The sequence below is a fragment of the Astatotilapia calliptera genome, chromosome 14 (assembly GCF_900246225.1).
Source record: "Astatotilapia calliptera chromosome 14, fAstCal1.2, whole genome shotgun sequence".
NCBI classification, from domain to species: domain Eukaryota; kingdom Metazoa; phylum Chordata; class Actinopteri; order Cichliformes; family Cichlidae; genus Astatotilapia; species Astatotilapia calliptera.
The window spans coordinates 17025243-17043378 of record NC_039315.1 but is presented as its reverse complement, the minus strand read 5'-3'; the positions used below and the strand labels follow the sequence as shown (position 1 = coordinate 17043378).

At 42.6% G+C, this 18136-nt stretch overlaps 2 protein-coding genes across 3 annotated transcripts in view; both read right to left on the bottom strand.

Moving 5' to 3' along the window:
• npas1 (neuronal PAS domain protein 1) overlaps positions 1 to 5850 on the bottom strand; it is a 61485-nt gene extending 55635 nt beyond the window's left edge. Inside the window, exons 1-3 of the mRNA XM_026192037.1 lie at positions 5784 to 5850; positions 5534 to 5682; positions 3714 to 3874 (exon numbers count right to left, since the gene is read on the bottom strand). The gene's annotated coding sequence lies outside the window, so the exon portion shown is untranslated. The remainder of the gene's footprint in view (positions 1 to 3713; positions 3875 to 5533; positions 5683 to 5783) is intronic.
• An 8992-nt stretch (positions 5851 to 14842) lies between these two features.
• arhgap35a (Rho GTPase activating protein 35a) overlaps positions 14843 to 18136 on the bottom strand; it is a 58786-nt gene continuing 55492 nt past the window's right edge. For both annotated transcript variants that reach the window (XM_026192419.1, XM_026192420.1), the window contains exon 7: positions 14843 to 17401. In XM_026192419.1, the coding sequence (XP_026048204.1) occupies positions 16930 to 17401 (472 nt within the window). In that variant the 3' untranslated portion in view covers positions 14843 to 16929. The remainder of the gene's footprint in view (positions 17402 to 18136) is intronic.

Genomic DNA, 18136 nt, shown 5'->3' with positions numbered 1-18136 from the left:
CCATCAGCTTCTTTAACAAAACAAAACAAACAAAAAGAGAAGAAATTAAACTTCTCCAGAAGAAGTCTTTAACTACAGGGCAATCTTAACTTATTTCAGCAAATAAATACACACAGTCTCTTTTTCACTCCTCTCTCCAACACACAACAAACACACACATTTCACATCAATCACAGATCGCAGACCATAACCCCAAAAAGCCGAGTGCAGCTTTGAGTCATTCTAAAATCATGATGGATGACAACTTCCCAAAGCAATCCCTCTGCGTGCCACCATCATTTAACTAAAGGCATCAACCTGCCCCAGCTCCTCTGTTTCCTCGGCCCGGGCGCTCTGGACACCTCCTTTCAAACCCCTGACATGATTCTGAAAAAATATAGTCCTGAGCAGACATATGAAGGCTGCCACTGAAGAATGGGCTTCACCCAAGTTTCTGATCCTGAATCCCCCTCCCCTATCCCCTTCGCAAACTGTAAAGGCAGCGGGAGACGGGACTGTGAGGAGGTTAAACTGACCTCGGGCTCATGCTTTGGAGCAGCTTACCCTGGAGTGTGAGATGACAAAACATTTAGCCCGATCTCACTTGCAGCTCACTGACAGGCTGAAACAAAAGAACAGCCTCGGAGGAATTTCAAATCATTGAATGAATGTCAATTAATTTCACAGGACAGAGTTGAATTGATTAGAATATAAAACAATCTTTCTTGAAAGCAAAAGGGAATTGATGTCCAAGGCCTTCAAACAGCGAAAGGGAGGAAGACAGAGAAACGACAAAATGAAAGGAAAAGACGGATGATTTTGTGCGTATCGGTGTGCGCGCTTAATTGTGTATGTACTCAGGTGCGTGTGCCAGTGCGTTTGCGTGTACGTGTCCGTGTGTGTGTGAGCTCAGCACTTGTGTTGCACGCTTGGCTGGCAGGGTGTGTGTAAAGTAATTAACATGATAGCCTCCATCTCAGCCTGATAGCCTGTTCCCTGCAGCGAGGTCGTTCAACAGACACCAACAGACACCTGAGCTGCATCTCAGACACAACCCTGCATCTCAAATGCAAACACACACACACAGACACACACAAACATATTTAACCCACATACGCCTGCTACCAACAAACACCGAGAGCATACGGTTATCGGCGCAAATGACAGGATGCATCTATGCCTGTCAGCAGCACATGGCATGATAGCTGACAAACAGTTTCTTCAAAATAAGCATTTGTTAATTCACCCTGAATATATCTGAGATATATGTATATATATATATATATTTTTTTTTTTTTGCAGAGCGAAAGAGAGTGCAGAAACCAAGCAGCAACCTTCTTGGGTCAATGCAGAGGAGCCACAAACTGCAGAACCCCAAATGCTCACACAGACTATTACCACAAATGTTCAAATACCTCTGAGCAGAAATAAGCAGGTTAATAGCAAATTACAAAAAACATATTTTCATTCCCATGGCTACACTTATAAAGGAGGGTAATTTATTTTATAAATGTTTTAAATTTGACAAATAATTATTTGCCCCTTTAAGTGGCAGGTGGATGCCAAAACAGGCTAGCTGCCTTCTTTTTTCACTGAACTTAAAAGTGGATCAAGTTTATAGTTTATATGTCTTGTGAATTATTTTAAATGGAATTACCTCAATAAATAATATGGCTTGCTGTGCCACTCGTGTGTGAGTGTGTGCAGTGGCCACATATAGTTTGCAAAATGCATTTTGCTGTGCAAACTGTGACAGTGCTAGTGAATTAAAGTTGAGGCTGCAACGTGCACCCACAAACCAACAGGTGACAGGCGATGTCAAGATGAAAAATGTGAAGTTGTTTTTAACAGATCCAATCTCCACTGAATATAATTTAACAAAAACTAATGCCAAACTTATGGTCTATGAGTTATGGGAAGTTAGCTGAGATATGCCAGAGATGTGTTTGCATTACGGTGAAGAGTTAATTTTTTTAAATTAATTTTGGCCTAAACATGATCACATTTTCATGATGCATACTAGCAGCAGTTCACGCAAGCATGATTACAAGAACAATATGGCAGTCAATGACATGAAATAATGTAATAATACTGTAATAATAAGGAATAATGCTTTCTTTTAGTGTACAAAATGTTCTAGTCAAGCAAAAATAGGTTAAGCTCATATGGAAATATATGAATCGTGTTAGGAATGTTGACTATAAGTGCACAGGTGAAAGTTGTTGAAAAGTGGCCCCATATTGGAGCTCTCTATACCAGAAAAAGAGTATTCTTAATGATGCTGTAACTTTTTTAAAAATTTGACTGAAAGGAATTAAGCACATTTTGATTCTGCTAACTGACACATAAACAAAAACGAGGGAGTCAGAAACACAGCTTTGTTGTATGAGATATAAAAACGTTAGTGACGGGCACAGTGCTGATAATATCCTTCCTCCTCCTCCAATACAATCTATTGTTTCCCTCTACTTCTATCCTAATAACCCCCAAGACCTTCACTCTGCTCCTCTAATCCTAAAACAGTGTCTTGATGCAGACCCTCAAACCCCCTCTTTAGCCCTAAACAGTCCTCATTTGCTAAAGGATTAGAGTAAGGGCAACAAGGTCAAAGGTAGGCCACCACCAGAGACCCAAAAAAGAAGAAATACACACAGCGAAGTGAACAGAGAGCCACACAAACACACACTCATTAGCATTGTGTCAACTCTAAATGCGTGATGCTGCTTTAGAGCACACAATCTGAGGAGCAGAATTGCATTATGTATTCACTTACTGTAGGTGTGTAGGCAGGACCCTAACCCCAAGACATGTACTGAAACAGAGACACAAATTTGCATGAGCATGTACAGAACTAAATAAAATTGACCTTAACTCTCTGAGTCGAAAAATACGAACACCCATTTGGGTGAATTAAAAACAGCCGGGGTAAAAAAACAACACCTTTACAACAATATCGCCACTAAGGTATCGCTGAGTGAAGAAGTCTGGGAGAAAGACGAGTGGAAGAGTTGGGGTGAGAAAAGTGATTGTCAGGGAGAGAAGAAACATCACTCTGAAAACTTCTAAAGAAGGCCCTGCTCTGGGTTTTAAATGCTCTCCTCCCTCCATCACTCCCTCTCTCTTCCCACTTTCCTCTCATCCCTTTCATGAATTAAAAGCACGGCCGGTCTGTGGGGAGAAGCATAGTTAATTCCGATCAGATCTCCTCCTCCCCCCCTCTCCTTCTCCCACAACCCTCCTCCTCTCCTCCCTGGGCGACGGTTGCCGTGCAGTCTGACAGACGGAGATGGGATCTGACAGTAAACAGGCGTGTGGATGCCCGGCGCGTGATTGACACGTAGGCAGGTCGGTGGGGGCCCGCCCCCCTCCTAATCCTGCCCTGTCAGCTCTAATTGGGGAGGTGGGGCTCTATGTCACCAAGGTGACTGATTGACAGGACCCCAGCTTTGCATAGATATGAGGGAAAGGTGGGGAGGTTCACGCATGGCAGAACACTGTTAACACTACTATACTGCTAATAGAGATATGTGTGTGTGTGTGTCCGTGTTTTGGGTGTGTGCGTGTGTTTGTGATAGCTGTACACTCATGCACATTCACAGGAGCCCAGATGCAGGTGAACACACTCAAGAACATGGCTGAGCACACAAATAAACCCACAACAATAACAATGAACAACATTGACATGCATACAAGATGTCTGAACACAGAGTGCATCTACAAACACACATACGCACAGCCTCCTGACATGGTGTGATGAAGAGCAGGGGTTGTAAATGCTTCGGAGTGCTCAGATATGGAATTTCGTGGAGCAGCAGTCCAAAGGTCTTCACAATGTCAAGGCCAATGAACAGCAGGGCGAGGATTAGGCACTTTAACAGGGGTGTAACACGTCAACCTGTGGAGGCAAAGATGTATGAGCTGTGTTAAGTGAAAGATCATGTGAGTATCTTTGCATGATCAAAAACCACAAAGTGAATAAAATTAATAATCTTAATATAACACAATATTCTCCTGGGATGACTTGGGTATTCATGGCATTCATGAATGTTACTTTGACATGAACTAAACACTTAAACACAGATGCACACCACATGTAAATCCCCAATAGCAACACCACCGCCACAAAATAGCATCCCATTGCAGGACAACACAGCCTGCATGACTGCCCAGGTTTTCGCAGTGATGCATGGTCTTTGTCATGGCATTGGGTCAGCGCCTTGGCAAAGACCTAAAGGTATAGTGAGCAGCCCCATTCCATGAATGCCCCGCCTAAAAAGCCCACAGAATCCCAGTGCCAGACAAACAAAACCCAAAGAAAGAAACAAAAAAAGCAACATTTTACAACTTCAACCTAAAGCGCTCTATCTAAGCAAGATAGCATGGGTGCTGTAGGAGTAAAGTCAGTTTCAGTCCACTTCCTACAACACACCCCAAGAGATTCCTTGTTCATTACCTAACAGCCACACCTATTTTTCTGCCACATAAAGAACTTTATATTTACATTTATATCTGCATCTATACATATTTATATTTAAATGTATATCTTTAAGATATATTTGAATGTCATTCAATGAATTTGATTGGAATAAAGACGTTTTACCAAAAACCTCCTTGAAATTGGGTTGGTTGCTAGCAGATTGCAGTGGTCACCTGTACATGCATGGAAGATGCCAACTTGTCTGTAAACATTCATTTACTCTCTAAGCTATAGTGAAATTTTAAATTAAGGTTAATTAATTAACAAATTCGCATTAAAAGCAAAAGTTGTGCCTTGCTGCTACAGCTGATAAATTTCAAAAGTCACAACATGCGGGTGAATAATTGGACTCTGTTTCTGGTTTGGGTTGCAATTTTTAAAATTTGAATACAGCTAAAAGAGCAGTTTGCAGACTTCTTCCATATAAACCACAGGCATTTGAAGTGACCAGTCAGCAACTAAAGCAATCGCAATGAGGTTTTCCGTGTAGTACTGTTTACATCTTTGCAATCAGCTTCACACCAGGGCACCCAAACAACATCCCACAACCACCAAACCGGCTAGCAAACAGTGGTTACCATGAGGTTGCTGACCAGTTTCTAAGCCTGCATGACTGAGGCTGAAGCAAGTCATTTCATAGTAACTGCCAGCAGTCTCCAGCAACCCCTCACAATCAGCAAGGAAATACACATTTCACTCTAGTGAGCGGTGGTTCCCAGATGTGTTGCCAGTGTGTAGGCCTGAGTGGCTAGGTTCAGCATTTTTGCGCTACATTAGCATGTTAGCAGGCTAACATTCAGTTGCTAGCATTAAGCACAAGGTACACCTAAGACAAAAGTGAAATACTGAACCAGTGAAATTTGGAAAATTAAAAAAGTGGATACATTTTATTCTCCGAGAAACATGAATATCTGAGACAACAGACCAGATCATGCATTATTTTTCCTTCTGTGCTGACATGACATGACATGACAGCTGACATGTAGCTGGTGTTTCATTTCAGCAAACATAGATAAAAGATTGAAGTCAGAATAGTGAGAATTTCAGTGAGAAAGATATTAGTTAAATAAATCCTACCTTTATTAAGGTTGTGATGATGTTTACAGATGCTCATTTACGCTTCTGACCTTTCGGAGTCCAAAGGTTTGGCTAGTTTGTGGAGTGGTTTGAGTACATCCCACTTTTCACTAATAAGTTTTGCGAGTGATATTCTATGTTTTAAAGGCCTGAAACATATTCAAATTTAAGTCTGAGACCACAAACAAATCACCTAAAATAAGGATACTGTTTCATAAGAATGTGTCAAAGACCACTGCTGTAAAATTACCTTCTAATGATATCTGATTTTGGAGGGGTAATTATAAATTGTTAACTGTCATACAACATAGCTGTTATCTTTATGTGTGAATTTATTTTAATGGTAGTGTGCGTGAGTGCTTGTGTGCACGTGAATGGGTGCACGCATGCGTGCATTTTGATTGACAGCTGCCACTGACCTGTGCCAGTCAGAGTGCCATGCTGCAGGGCGGTGGGGTCGATCGCTGCGGAGATGACCTTCGCCCTCATCTGCATCCTGCCTTCATTAGCAGAGCCAGGCAAGGAGAATAACAACCCAATAAATTAATAAAGAGAAAGAGGGAGAGTGGAGAGAAGGCAGGGTGGGAGGGAGCGGACAAGAGGAGAGCAAGAAGAGCAAGGGTAAAATGGGAAGAGAGTACAGGAGGGAAGGAAGCAGATGCCAGGAAAGGAACCATATGAGAGGAAAGAGCGGAGCGCTAAAGTATAGACGGGTGTAAAGAGATAGAGGGAAATACTAGCAAAATAGGGTGTGTGAACATGAGTGTGAAGGCTAAGGGTCTTCGGTCAGTTCAGGCAGAAAAACAGGCTAGTGAATAAGAGAAAAAAGCAGGAGAAGACAACGGGCAGAGAGGGTAAAGGTAACTGTTAAATACTTTATAACCCTATCAATAAAATCCAAATGCAGATTAAAGATGACTCTGCAGTATATTGTGAGAATGTACCAAACCCCAATTGAACAGAAATTATTTACCCAAGAAGGGCTGCAAACTGATATTGCCAGATATATTCCTTGTGCTGATTCACCAATGTGGCTCTGAGCACCGTTAAAAAGAGTATTGATACATTACCATCTGTACTTGGTGTTAAATGCCAGTATAGAAAGTGATTCTCTAACTGGCCCAGGGAGTCAAATTTTGACGAGGGCCAAATGTTCCAGATTTTCCCTCTCGTTCATGATCGGGATGAAGTTAGCATGCCAACCACACAGCAAATGTGTTAATAAAGCATGAGGTCTAATCATCTACTATTTCACTGGATACATAGCCTTGCCGGTCTTGTTCACAAGAGCACAGAAATACAGGAAAATACCTCTCGAAAACCTCCACACTTGCAGTAAAAAGACACACAGCAGAGTCCAGGGGAAGCTTTCCGCGTAAATAAATTATGAACAAGTATGTTACGCAGGATAGACTGTTGGTTGGAGCTTTCCCAGGAGGCCTCTAGCAATGATACTTTCTCATCTTCCAGCAGAGTTGTATAGCATGCACCACCTTCCATTACTCCATCTTTGCGCATGAAAATACGGTCTATCCTTATGCCAGGAGATCTATGTTTTAAATTCCTCAAAGTGTAGCTGTTTCCAGCAATGAACTGCACCGTTCAAACTTATCTGGTGTTGCTAACACAGTGCTTCCCAACATTCAAGTCAGATCTAACCCCACTGCCCTTACAGATGACAGCAGTGACACCACAGTTGATTATGTATAAGTTTTCTACTCATATAGTCTACAGTGTTTTTGTTCAGTGGTCTGTCAAACCTGTACACATCATTAGGCAAGCTAATTTATAGTCTTTCCACTGCCTCCATTAAAAGGCAGTTTCATTTGCAAATAGTGGGAGTCTTGAACATATTTGGACAGATTTGACCCACGCCTAAAAATGACATGCAAGTACACTAGTGGTCAGAAGTCACTTTTTGAAGGTATTTTTCCCACCAGTCTCTGGCACTGATTTTTTTTTAACCACTCCTTAATACAAATCCCTTTAGTTGTGAGATATCTAAAGGGTTTCTTGCCTATACTTCCTTTTTACCAGTCCCTAAGGCAGTGAAGCAACCCTAAAGCACAGCATTTCCACTACCATGATTCAAAGCTGTTATTGGGTTCTTCTCCTGAAATGCTGTTCTTTGATCTGTACCAAACATGTCTACTGCTACTATGACTGAACAACTCTATCTTTGATTCATCTCTCTAGCACGCATTCCTCCAAGTATTCTGGTTTGCCTACATGGTCAACGGACAAACAGTAGTTCAGGTGCAATGCTCCTACTTGAACAAAGGATTCTTTGGTACACAGCCTTTCCAGTTGAATTGTGCATAATCTCGTTCATGTAGCTACATGCTGATCCTGAGATGAAATTTAGGGGTTCTTTTTGTGTTAAGAAGCCTGTTCTTGGAATGAATTTCTTTGGAGAAAGCAAATTTCGATAAATTAGACAGGTCACTTAGAGATAGATGATACATGTAGATTTCCAACATTGAACTTATAATCTTTTTTTTATCTAAAGATCTTAAAGGTCTGTTTAGTTGTTAATGTGATGATACCACAAACCCCAGTATCAAAAAGAACAGCACAGAGACCTCAGTTTTAAGGAGGGCCCCTGAAACTCTCTGAGTTTCAAATCTTTGTCATCTAAATGTTGAGGTATACTTTATCTCTCATTGTGACTCATCTTTATTATTTGTCTATTGTTATTTATCATTATCATTTGCTGAAATTACGAAAATACTGCACAACAAAAAAAGTTATGCCTCATTTGTGTTTACTACATTTATCAGTAGACAGTGGATCTATGAGGATGTGGCTCCACAGTGTAGTGGTTTACACATTTGCCTAACCAATGAAAGAGCCTCGGTTCGTGGCTGGGAGGAGACACAAATTTCTTTAGAGTTGCCTCAGGAAGTGCATCCAGCATAAAAATCTGTCAAATTAATATGCAGAGCTACCTGTTTTGGCAACCCTTTGTGAATAAGGAACCATAATATGTGTTTGTCCAAACAAATGAAATTGGATGTCTTTTGCTTTCATGCTACACTTCCTCCGGGTGTATTTGTAGTTGGAAATCCCTTCTGACTCACTTTTGAATCATTTCTGACTGGAACACAACTTGCAGTCAGAAAACAGTATAGATGTTTCAGTTTGAGATACTGAGAGTTCATCAAGCCAGTCACAGACAAGTCTAACTGAATTTGGAGAGGCAGCAGCATCAGTTCTCCCAGGAGCAAAGCACAGCCTGCCATAACCGCCTAATAACACACATAACATCAACAAGACCCATCTGCTGAGAAGACAAAGGCAGTGCGCCTTTTCCATGTGTCTACCCATAAAGTGCTGCCTGTTCAGGGTCGAGGAGTGTGAGTGCCGGTGAGCGGGCCCTGCTGTGCAGGGGAGGAAATTCTCAGGACGATCGATGCAGAGGATTAGGACCGGCTTTGGGGCTCAGAGGCCTGGATCTGAGCAGTATTCTCAGTGGGGCCCCTGGGAGAGCTGGAGAGGAAAGCTGGAGGGAAGAGAAGAGGAGGGGCAAGGAAGAGAGGAAAAAGGGCTAACCTGGAACTGTCAAGAGGCTGAAAGAAGGTTGGCCGGGCTGGGAATAGAAGAGCATTCGGCTCACCAGGTGACATTATGATTGGCACTGAAACCCCACCACCCACTCTAATAAACACATACTGGTCAGCCTGATTGGATAAGCTGGAAAGTACAGAGGGAGGAGGAGGAGAGTTAATGTAACAAAATAGAGAAAACAGATCGACGAACTTGGATGAAGTCGGCTATTTGGTCTCCTTACACTCCATCTTTTAATTTTCTTCCGGCCAAATCCGTAGTTGTCTTCTAACTCAATGAGCGCGGCGCACAACAAAAGGCTCCGTGCGTCTGTGTGTCTGCCTCTGATGCTCATGATTGGTCAGCCCGTTCGCCAGCTCGCCGCTCTCCCCCGGGTACAGACGGTTGGATCCATGATTCATTTTGCAATGAAGAAAAAAGGAGAGAGCGCATGTGAGAGAAGAAACAGCCAAGACCACTGGGAAATTATACGGTGGAGCAGCGTGGTGGATCTGGAATTAAACGGCATAATTAATCAAGTAAAAAAACAAGCACGTTGCTCATACATTTATTATTTGCATTTTTTCCACTTCAGGAGATGTAATCAGCAGATATACATTGGGGCCCCTGATCCTTGTCACAAGGACCTGAAGGCTGAGCGCCTGTTTCGACCACTGACCCTCAAAGTATAAAGTAGGATCAGTTCTGCCCAATGCTTTTTTTAAAATTCCTCACTGACTATCATCTTCACACAATGCCCTCTGCCTCCAAAGTAATCTCTACAACAAGCAGAACAAGCCTCACAGAATCACGTTGTTGTCTCCCTATGCTTTAAATTAGGGCGTCTGCAAAATTGGGTTCACAACTCCGGGCCCTCGGTGGAGTTGTTCTGTATTATGAGGTGCGCGCTCTTGGCACGATGAAGAAAAAGCCCAAAAAAATAGCCACTTTTGGAAAAACATGGTGGACTCGCAGGAATATGATCACACAGCTGCAAAGGCAAAGCCGTGTAAACATGGGGCTAAGGAAATTCAGAATGGCAAAATGTGGCAACAAAACTCGCACCGGGCTTCATGACATTTTGTAGCACTGTAACCGCGTGACAGCTGTTGCTTCTTCTTTCAGTGTTCCCTGGTTTCCCTCTAAGTGATCCCCGCCTCTCTTAAAGATGCACTTACAAATTGGGCACAGATGATTTAGCTTATTTGAAGCTCGGTTAGCTGTCTCATCTAGCTGTAATAAGCCATTTATCAAATTACTGATTGGCACGTGTTTTTCTCACCGCCTTCTTCTTTTGTAGCAGACAAATGCTGCTGATTGGAGTTAAACCTAACTTAAGCCAACATTTGGAGTTATAAAAATTTAATGTCACCCCTTATAAGCCGTGTTTTTTTTTGTTTTGTTTTGTTTTTTGAAGGGCCCCTTTGTGTGACCCTGGCCTCCCTGGCCTGTGGTCACTTTGACTGTGATATGATATGCAAAAAGTTGTTAAGTGCATGAATGCATATTAAATCCCTCTCAGGAAGCCCAGAGTTGTCTTAGCAGACATTTACATTATGTAGATCCTCATTTCATAAAAAGCTAATTAAATGTATGCTAGCATGCACACAGAACTTTGACTTACTTTCAGACATTTGAATGTTTTTTAATCAGCATATCCCATGTATCCTAATATGTTTTCCTCATTGTTCTGTGATCAGTGAAAATGTAAGGCGTATTTATAGGATCTGATCTCTTAGCTCATCTCATACACACTACATTTTACTCACTTATCAATCCTTTATAAGTACTGGCAGTAAGAGTAGCTATAACAGGCTGTTTTTTATTGTGGGAATATTGATTTTCCCCCTCCATGCGCCACACATACACACAGGATAATCAGCATGAATGGGTCATATATACACATTTGCACATCATGGATATCCTCCGCTTTCACCCACGTTATACCCATTACACATAAATACCTCCGCCAAACAGTTTGAAACGTATCACTCTTCAGCTGGTCAATATGGCTTGTTCCTGAAGCGCCATCATCAATCGAGGTATCAATATGGAAATACCACTGTGACCCAGACATTAATCAATTGGGCTCCTAGGGGAGGAGAGGCAGGGCAGGGGCACCTAAAATCGTCAATGAGACGGATCGGGCCGCAGTCAGGCTCGGACAGTCTGTATTGATAAGAGCATTTCCACCTGTAGCGGCCCGAGCGGAGAGACAGGTCGCATCTGAATTCAATACCCGCCGCCGCAGCTGCGCGCTCCGAGCCCAGAAAGACACGGTTGAGCGGAGATACGTGCCTCGACTTATCATAAGACCAGTCTCTTTTCTCCATATATGTCGCCTTCCTCCTCATCCCCATCCACAATCTTTTCCTTCTGCCTCAGAACTTTTAGGCCAATGCGCCGCGCGGAAAAAGCATCACGTCTCTAACGCAGACTAACAATGACTTTATATTAAGTTCTTTTGTCTTTATTCCGAGGCTTACTTTGCTGAGCACCCCCTCCCGCCACCGCCTCCCTCTCCTCTCACAATCTCTGGAGTTTAGTCAAACCTGTTTCCTCCCCCAACTTCAGACTGTGAGAGAGGAAGTCAGTGAGAAAAGTCTTCAGATGCTCGTTTCTCGCATCCATCTCGCTGCGAGCGCGGGATTAAAGTGCCTTCTCACCGCTGACACCCAAATCTTGACACAATCAATTAGATCCGCGCTCACTGCTTTTGCTTCGTTTACCCAGATACAGTAAGCAGAGAGGTGGATGGTTGGTAGCGTGAGACAAGTCAGCCTCCTAGTGGTGCGCTTGCGTATGCGCAAGGAAGAGGAGGAGGATCGCTTTACTAAAACAAAGTGGAACATTAGATCAGTGCAGCCGGGTAAAGAAAAGGCAAAGGTTGGGTTCGAAACCGTGCAAATCTCCGTGAACGCAACATTGGCTTGTCAAGCAATGTTGACAGTCCCCATATTTGACTTCCAATCACATCCCAGAGCACTCTCTCCCTCATGGTGCTTCTTAAAGGTTAGAGTTCATGGGTCGTGTGTCCTGTGTGCACACAGGCCTGCCCTTTTCATTCCTAATCAGCTGCTCTTTTTTTTTCTTACTGTGCCAGAATGGAGCGATGCACCACAAAGGTCATGGACATGGATTTCCTTTGGTTTGACTCAATGAAAAGGTCAGATGAGGGCACCATGAAATGGCAGTGAGGCCTTCACATCGGCCACACAGGGACCAGAGTTCTTACATCACCCTGAAATGGCACAGACCGAGCCTCTCTTGGGCCGCTCTCACAGGATCCAGGAAGGTCCTGTGGGCTGCTGTGACCTTGTCCCCGTCCCCCTGTGACTTAAGTGTCCCTCAGCAGTGTGCAGAAAGAGCAGAGCATCAGACTGTGGTACAGAGATTTGTGTGAAACTAAACTTTTTTTTTAGCCCATGGTATAAGTATACTTCTGCTAAACTGCATTATAATATACCAAAAAGCTGTCTTCTATAAAAGACTCTGTACTTTTCTCCATCCTGACATTTCTTGTTGAAATGTGAAATGTCTTTGCTGGTGTTTTTATATGTTTATAACAGCACTGTCTGTCTTTATAAAGGTGCACTAGATTCATATTTAGCTTCAGTTCACGAGACCACTTTTCTGTGGTGATCATAGCTCTCTTTGGCATCAAATCACAACACTTGCAGACATAGACAGGTAAACTACCAGCTCACTTAATATCCACTGGTTTAGTCGTCAGCTTCCTTCCTTCCTCCTTTAACTACAGCTTTGTTCAAATACCCCATTTAAATAAAGCAGCATTTTTGTTGAGCACCACCATAATTATCCAACAGCCTACAAAAATAGATGAAACGTGAGCATTACCTCTGTTTCAAACTGAATGACATTATTTTTAGATTGGAATTCTTATGATTTATCCCTATGGTGTTATGTGAATAAACTTAATAGTCAGTTTTAACACTTTAAGGCTTTAAAATGTTGACAGAAATAACCCAAACACCATCTGGACACAAGTACACCCATAACATTTGACCAATCACACACCTTCTTGGTCACTGAGAGCTATTAATGATTGTAAATATTTACCACAGTCTGTAGTTAATAGAATTAATTTCTATGACACCGTTTTTATTTTTTTCATTTCTTACGACAAAGCTTTATTAAGAGAGGATTCACCAGTTGAAATATCTGGGCTGTTATGGTAGCTTGGGGTTTCCTAACACATGACGTAACTAAACCGATAAAGAGACACAGGAGACGAGAGTTTTACAAGATTTGATTTATTAACTATGATACAGATCACATAAGGCCTTGCTGTATACACCATTCCCATTGAGACAAATTACCATACTCAGTAAATAATGAGTTTTTTTTTTTGTTTGATGTTATCATTTCAGTTTACAGTACTTCATTTATTTATTTTTGTATCATTTCCACCCCACCCCCCATCATTTCTTAATATTTTTTTTTATTATCTCTTAAATAGTGAGAGTGGTGGAGCCCACTTCCTTGGTCCGGAAGAAATCATGCACTATACTGGGCTGGTCTCTCAATCGTTCATCAAGAAATTGTTAAAAATGCTTCTTTTTTTTAATTAATAAAATAAACCATAAAAAGAAACTTTCTCTATCACCACTGACTAAAGGGAAAAGTGTTAGACCCCCTAACATACCAATAAACAACCATTTGAATATAGCTTTGCTTGTTTCTGAATTTAACTTAACAGACATCTGTCACCATTGTTGCAAAAAAGAAAAAAAAAAACAAGAAAAAGGAAAGCAATGCAGCCACAAATTATCGCTCAAAGTCACATTTTCAATTTTTTTTAATTATCCAATGTTCTCCTAAACTGTCACTTTTGCTTCCCATCTCTCACTCAACCCTTTTTTCCCCTCCAGTCTTTGGCTGCCTCACAGTCAGTTCAGTATTAACACATTGATATACACAGGGAACGCCACTGGCCGGCGTTCACACACAAGTACCAGTGGTCACCCCTCCTTCTTCCCTCCGTCTCCCAAATAAAGATCCCATTCACCAGTTTGCTGTCTGTCTTCCCTCCCTCTCGCTCCCCCCTCCCCATTCTCTCTCACACTTTCACTGAGGATCAGTGTGTGTAATCTGGACGAGCTAACAGGGTTACACAGTTGGGTAATGACCGCGAGAGAAGCTGCATTCCTCTCCTTCACGTTTGGTGGGATCACACTGGTGTCTGGCCATTTGCCAAGCAACGCTTGCTAGCATGTTAGCTCCGACCTGCTCAAACACACACTCTTACACACAAACTGTACATACACTCACACACACGCAGTAAATAGGTAGTGTGGACTGATAAAAGCTCCTTTAAGAGTTCAGTGACTGGCTGAATGTTTTTTTTCTTATATCTTTGGGCAGAGAGAGAGAGACGCGCAAAGATGCAATTTAGTGTCAAACAGAGCAGGTGACCTCAGTGAGCATCTGCTTAACATTAACACACATAACTTCACATTCTTACTCAAACTCAAAGCACGTGCATGAATGCACACGCACTGCAAAACCTGCTTCGATCGGGGCTCAGCAATTCTCCTCGAGCCCCATCTTGCTGGTTTCTACGGTAACAGCAGGCTGTGAGCAGAGGAATTCATTCGAGTCATGCAGACGGATGAATGGACTGTCTGTTCTGTCTGCTGTCTCTCCCGGACCCAACTGTCTCTTGGACAGCGAATGACGAGGGGAAGCGGCGGCGTAACAGTCACGATGGAGGGAGTTTGGCGTAGTGGTTGCACTCTTGCAAATTACATTTTGCGTCCACCAAGAGCAGGTTTTAATCTTTGTTTTAGAGACATGTCTCTAAACACTGTCTCATGAGAGGACAACACGCTGGGGCCTAGAGCAGCGGTTACCAATAATTTCCAAGGATAAAAAGCCTCCCACCTCTCAAGGCTTGAGCCTTACTTCCAGCTCTTATTTCTTGCATGTAATGCTACATTGTGCCTCAGTCTCTAAGGCTTCATATTCTTTCTCTAAAATAACTTCTGGGTAGTGGAATGAACTCCTTTACAAAGGGCTGAATGTTGAGTCGGTGCCCACAGGGGACTAACAACTAAAGACACAAAGGCAATTTCATTCACTGCATGCTTAACCAACTGCAATGTGGCCACATGCTTTGCGGTTCCACTGTTAGGATCTATGTAATCTCAACTGATTTTTACCAGATTTAAAACTGCCACAGTTGCTTAATTTATAATTTTACACTTAAGTTTAACCTACTTGACAGATTATTCTTGACAATTGCACCTAAGAGAGAATCTGAAGCAACACAAACCACAGTAGGAGAAGGATGCTACGCCCATGCAGCAGTGGAAGCAACGGCAATACCCATTTCTTCCTCTAGATGTCAGTGGTGTGCTCTCAGAAAGAGACAGTAGGGTGGACTGACAATAAAGTGAACAGTGGCTGTCATGTTATGGCAGCTCCAATTTAAAATGTGCCTTAAAAGTGCTCAGAAAAGTGCTTTATGAACAAGGTCCTTGGTATGAAAACTGCAGCACCAGCTCACTCGTGAATCCACCACAGCGTGAAAGAAGAAACATGACAGGCGGGGATCCAAACCTGGAATTATTTCCACTCTCTGTCTAATGCAGGGAATTTCAACAAAACGTCAGGGATACAGGTGTGCTCAGGGAAGCAGCCAGCCAGCCAGCCACACATTACACTAGTTGCCAGTTCGGCTGGGATTTTTCATAAATGAACAACATAATAAAAACAAATGGGGACAGTGGTAATGGGAACGTTGACTGAAGGCTTTCACCAAATAAAATAAAATAATCACATTTTAAGCTGTTTGTGTTTACGAGAACAGAGCATGAGGATGAAGTTCAAAGTGACAGAGAGTGGGAGGAGCCTTCCCAAAAATGCATAGACAGCACAGTGCCCACAATCCTTTGCTCTAATTTGCTGCCCAGTAGATCCAGTCGGGTGAGTTTTTTTTTTTTTTTTTTTTTTTTTTTTTTTTAATGTGCTTGGCGTACTGCCTCAACTAAAACTGATTCTGTCTGTGTGTGTGTGTGCGGCAGAGTAAAGGGTTGACAGATAGGAATTTGTGATCGAGGAGAACATCCTGTTGGGTGAGCAGCAACTCGTGTCTCTTGCTCAAGTCCTCTGTACAGTGGTGAAAGAAACAAATGTGTGTGTTCAGGCTCTCTTATCCACTTTGTCTCAGATGCAGCCTCCAATTACATACAGCAGGTGGATTGATTTGCAGAAAAAAAAAAAAAAAATGAAAAAACAAACGTGTGCAGGCCACCAAATTTCCCAGCACAATCAGAAGCTAAGGGACTGAGGAGAATGGCTGTTGGAGGCACACTGGCCACTGGGTGTTTGCATTAAGTGCATGGTTGTGTGTACGCTGAAGCAATCCCAACATAAAGGACTACACATTCACCCTTGTAATTTACTTCTTAGTCCCTCCCTGAGTCCCTTTAACAATTACTGATACATCTGACTCTTCATTCGCCTGTTTGTCTGTAGATTTGCTATAAGGCAAGGAGGGCAGATCTAGATGAAGTGAGACTGAGAGACAGAAAGGGATAAAGTGGCAGGGAGGGAGAAAGATCATACTGTCAGTTCAAAGGCTCCTCAGTGTTTCTCCTTCCTGGCTTCTGTGTGTCCGTTTTTCTGAAAGCACTGAAGGCTGAAATAAATGCCCCCCTTCTTCTCCCTGTACATACTGCATCTCACTCGCTCTCTCCCAACTTCCTACTTCAATTCATCTCCTTCACATCGTTCCCAAAACTTCAAAATCTCTCATTCTGAAACCTTTAAACTGAATCTTGTTATCCTTCTGCTTTTTCCCCCTCCGCTTTCCCTTGATCCCTGATTCACAGTGTGTGTTGCTCTGTCGGGGGGTGATGCGGGTGCAGGGAGGGCGGCAGCAGGGCCGGGAGCGGCGACTGGGGAGTAGGAGGCGGGGAATGGGATGGGGACTGATGCTGATGGGAATGATGGTGGATAGGAGGACCATAGTGAGGAATAACAGGTGGAGTGGCAGGGAGGACGTAGGGAGTTGGGGACGGAGCTGTTGAGGATGAGTAGCCTCCAGCCATGCAGGAGTAGGCAGAGGTTCCTCCTCCGGAGAGCGTAGCTGTGGGGGAGCCAGGGAGGCCGTCAGCCAGTGGCTGATTGTAGAAGAAGTATGCACACTGTTGGATGAAGCTCTCGATGATTGTCTGGTAGGTGCGGGTAGCAGTCAGAGCATCCATGGTGGTGAAGTCTGGTCTCATGAGCGTGGGCCAGAAACAGATGGACAAGTTCTCACTGGTCATCAAGTTCATCTTGTTGTTCTGGCTCACCCTGGAAAACAGAAAGAAAGAAGTGAAATTATATGATCATTGTCGGCAGGGTACCCCCCCCCCCAAATATCTGTAGGAAACATTTTTGATAAAACTCAAAGTTTCTAGAAAAAAACTCATTATTTTGAAAACAAACATAAATCATACATAAAAGTAAACCAACACAGTTCCAGTGAACAGATTGCACACATTATTATTTGTTTATGTAAAGGAATGACATTGCTTCACTTCGCTAGGTTGCATCGACAACATCACACCACTGTCAACAGGAACATGGTGACATTGGTTATGCACATGCACCTAATCAAAATCAGTGTTTTATTTTATGTCTTAAATCTTGAATTGGCCCAGGATCTGATAAGGTCCTTCAGAGCATGAGCGTGTTTCACAAATTTTGAGTTTAGAATCTCACAGAATATAATTACGTTTTTTTCTTATGATGTGAAGTTCAAGAGTCTCTCAATTTACAACCATGTAGAGGTGAAACTGTCTCTTGATAAGATAAAGAAAGCCCAAACTGTAAAATAACCTTATTTTTTTAATAACTGATATGCCCCTTCTTTTTTATTTAATCATCCTGTCACCTTTAGAGGGGGTTAGGCCCTCAGGTCGATGGCCACTATTTTATATACACTTTTGAATTCAGGTTTCAGTTTTCCTGACACATGCTGATAACAGAATTATTCATTTATTACATAAATTAAAATGTAACATCCACTACCCTCCATTTCAAAAT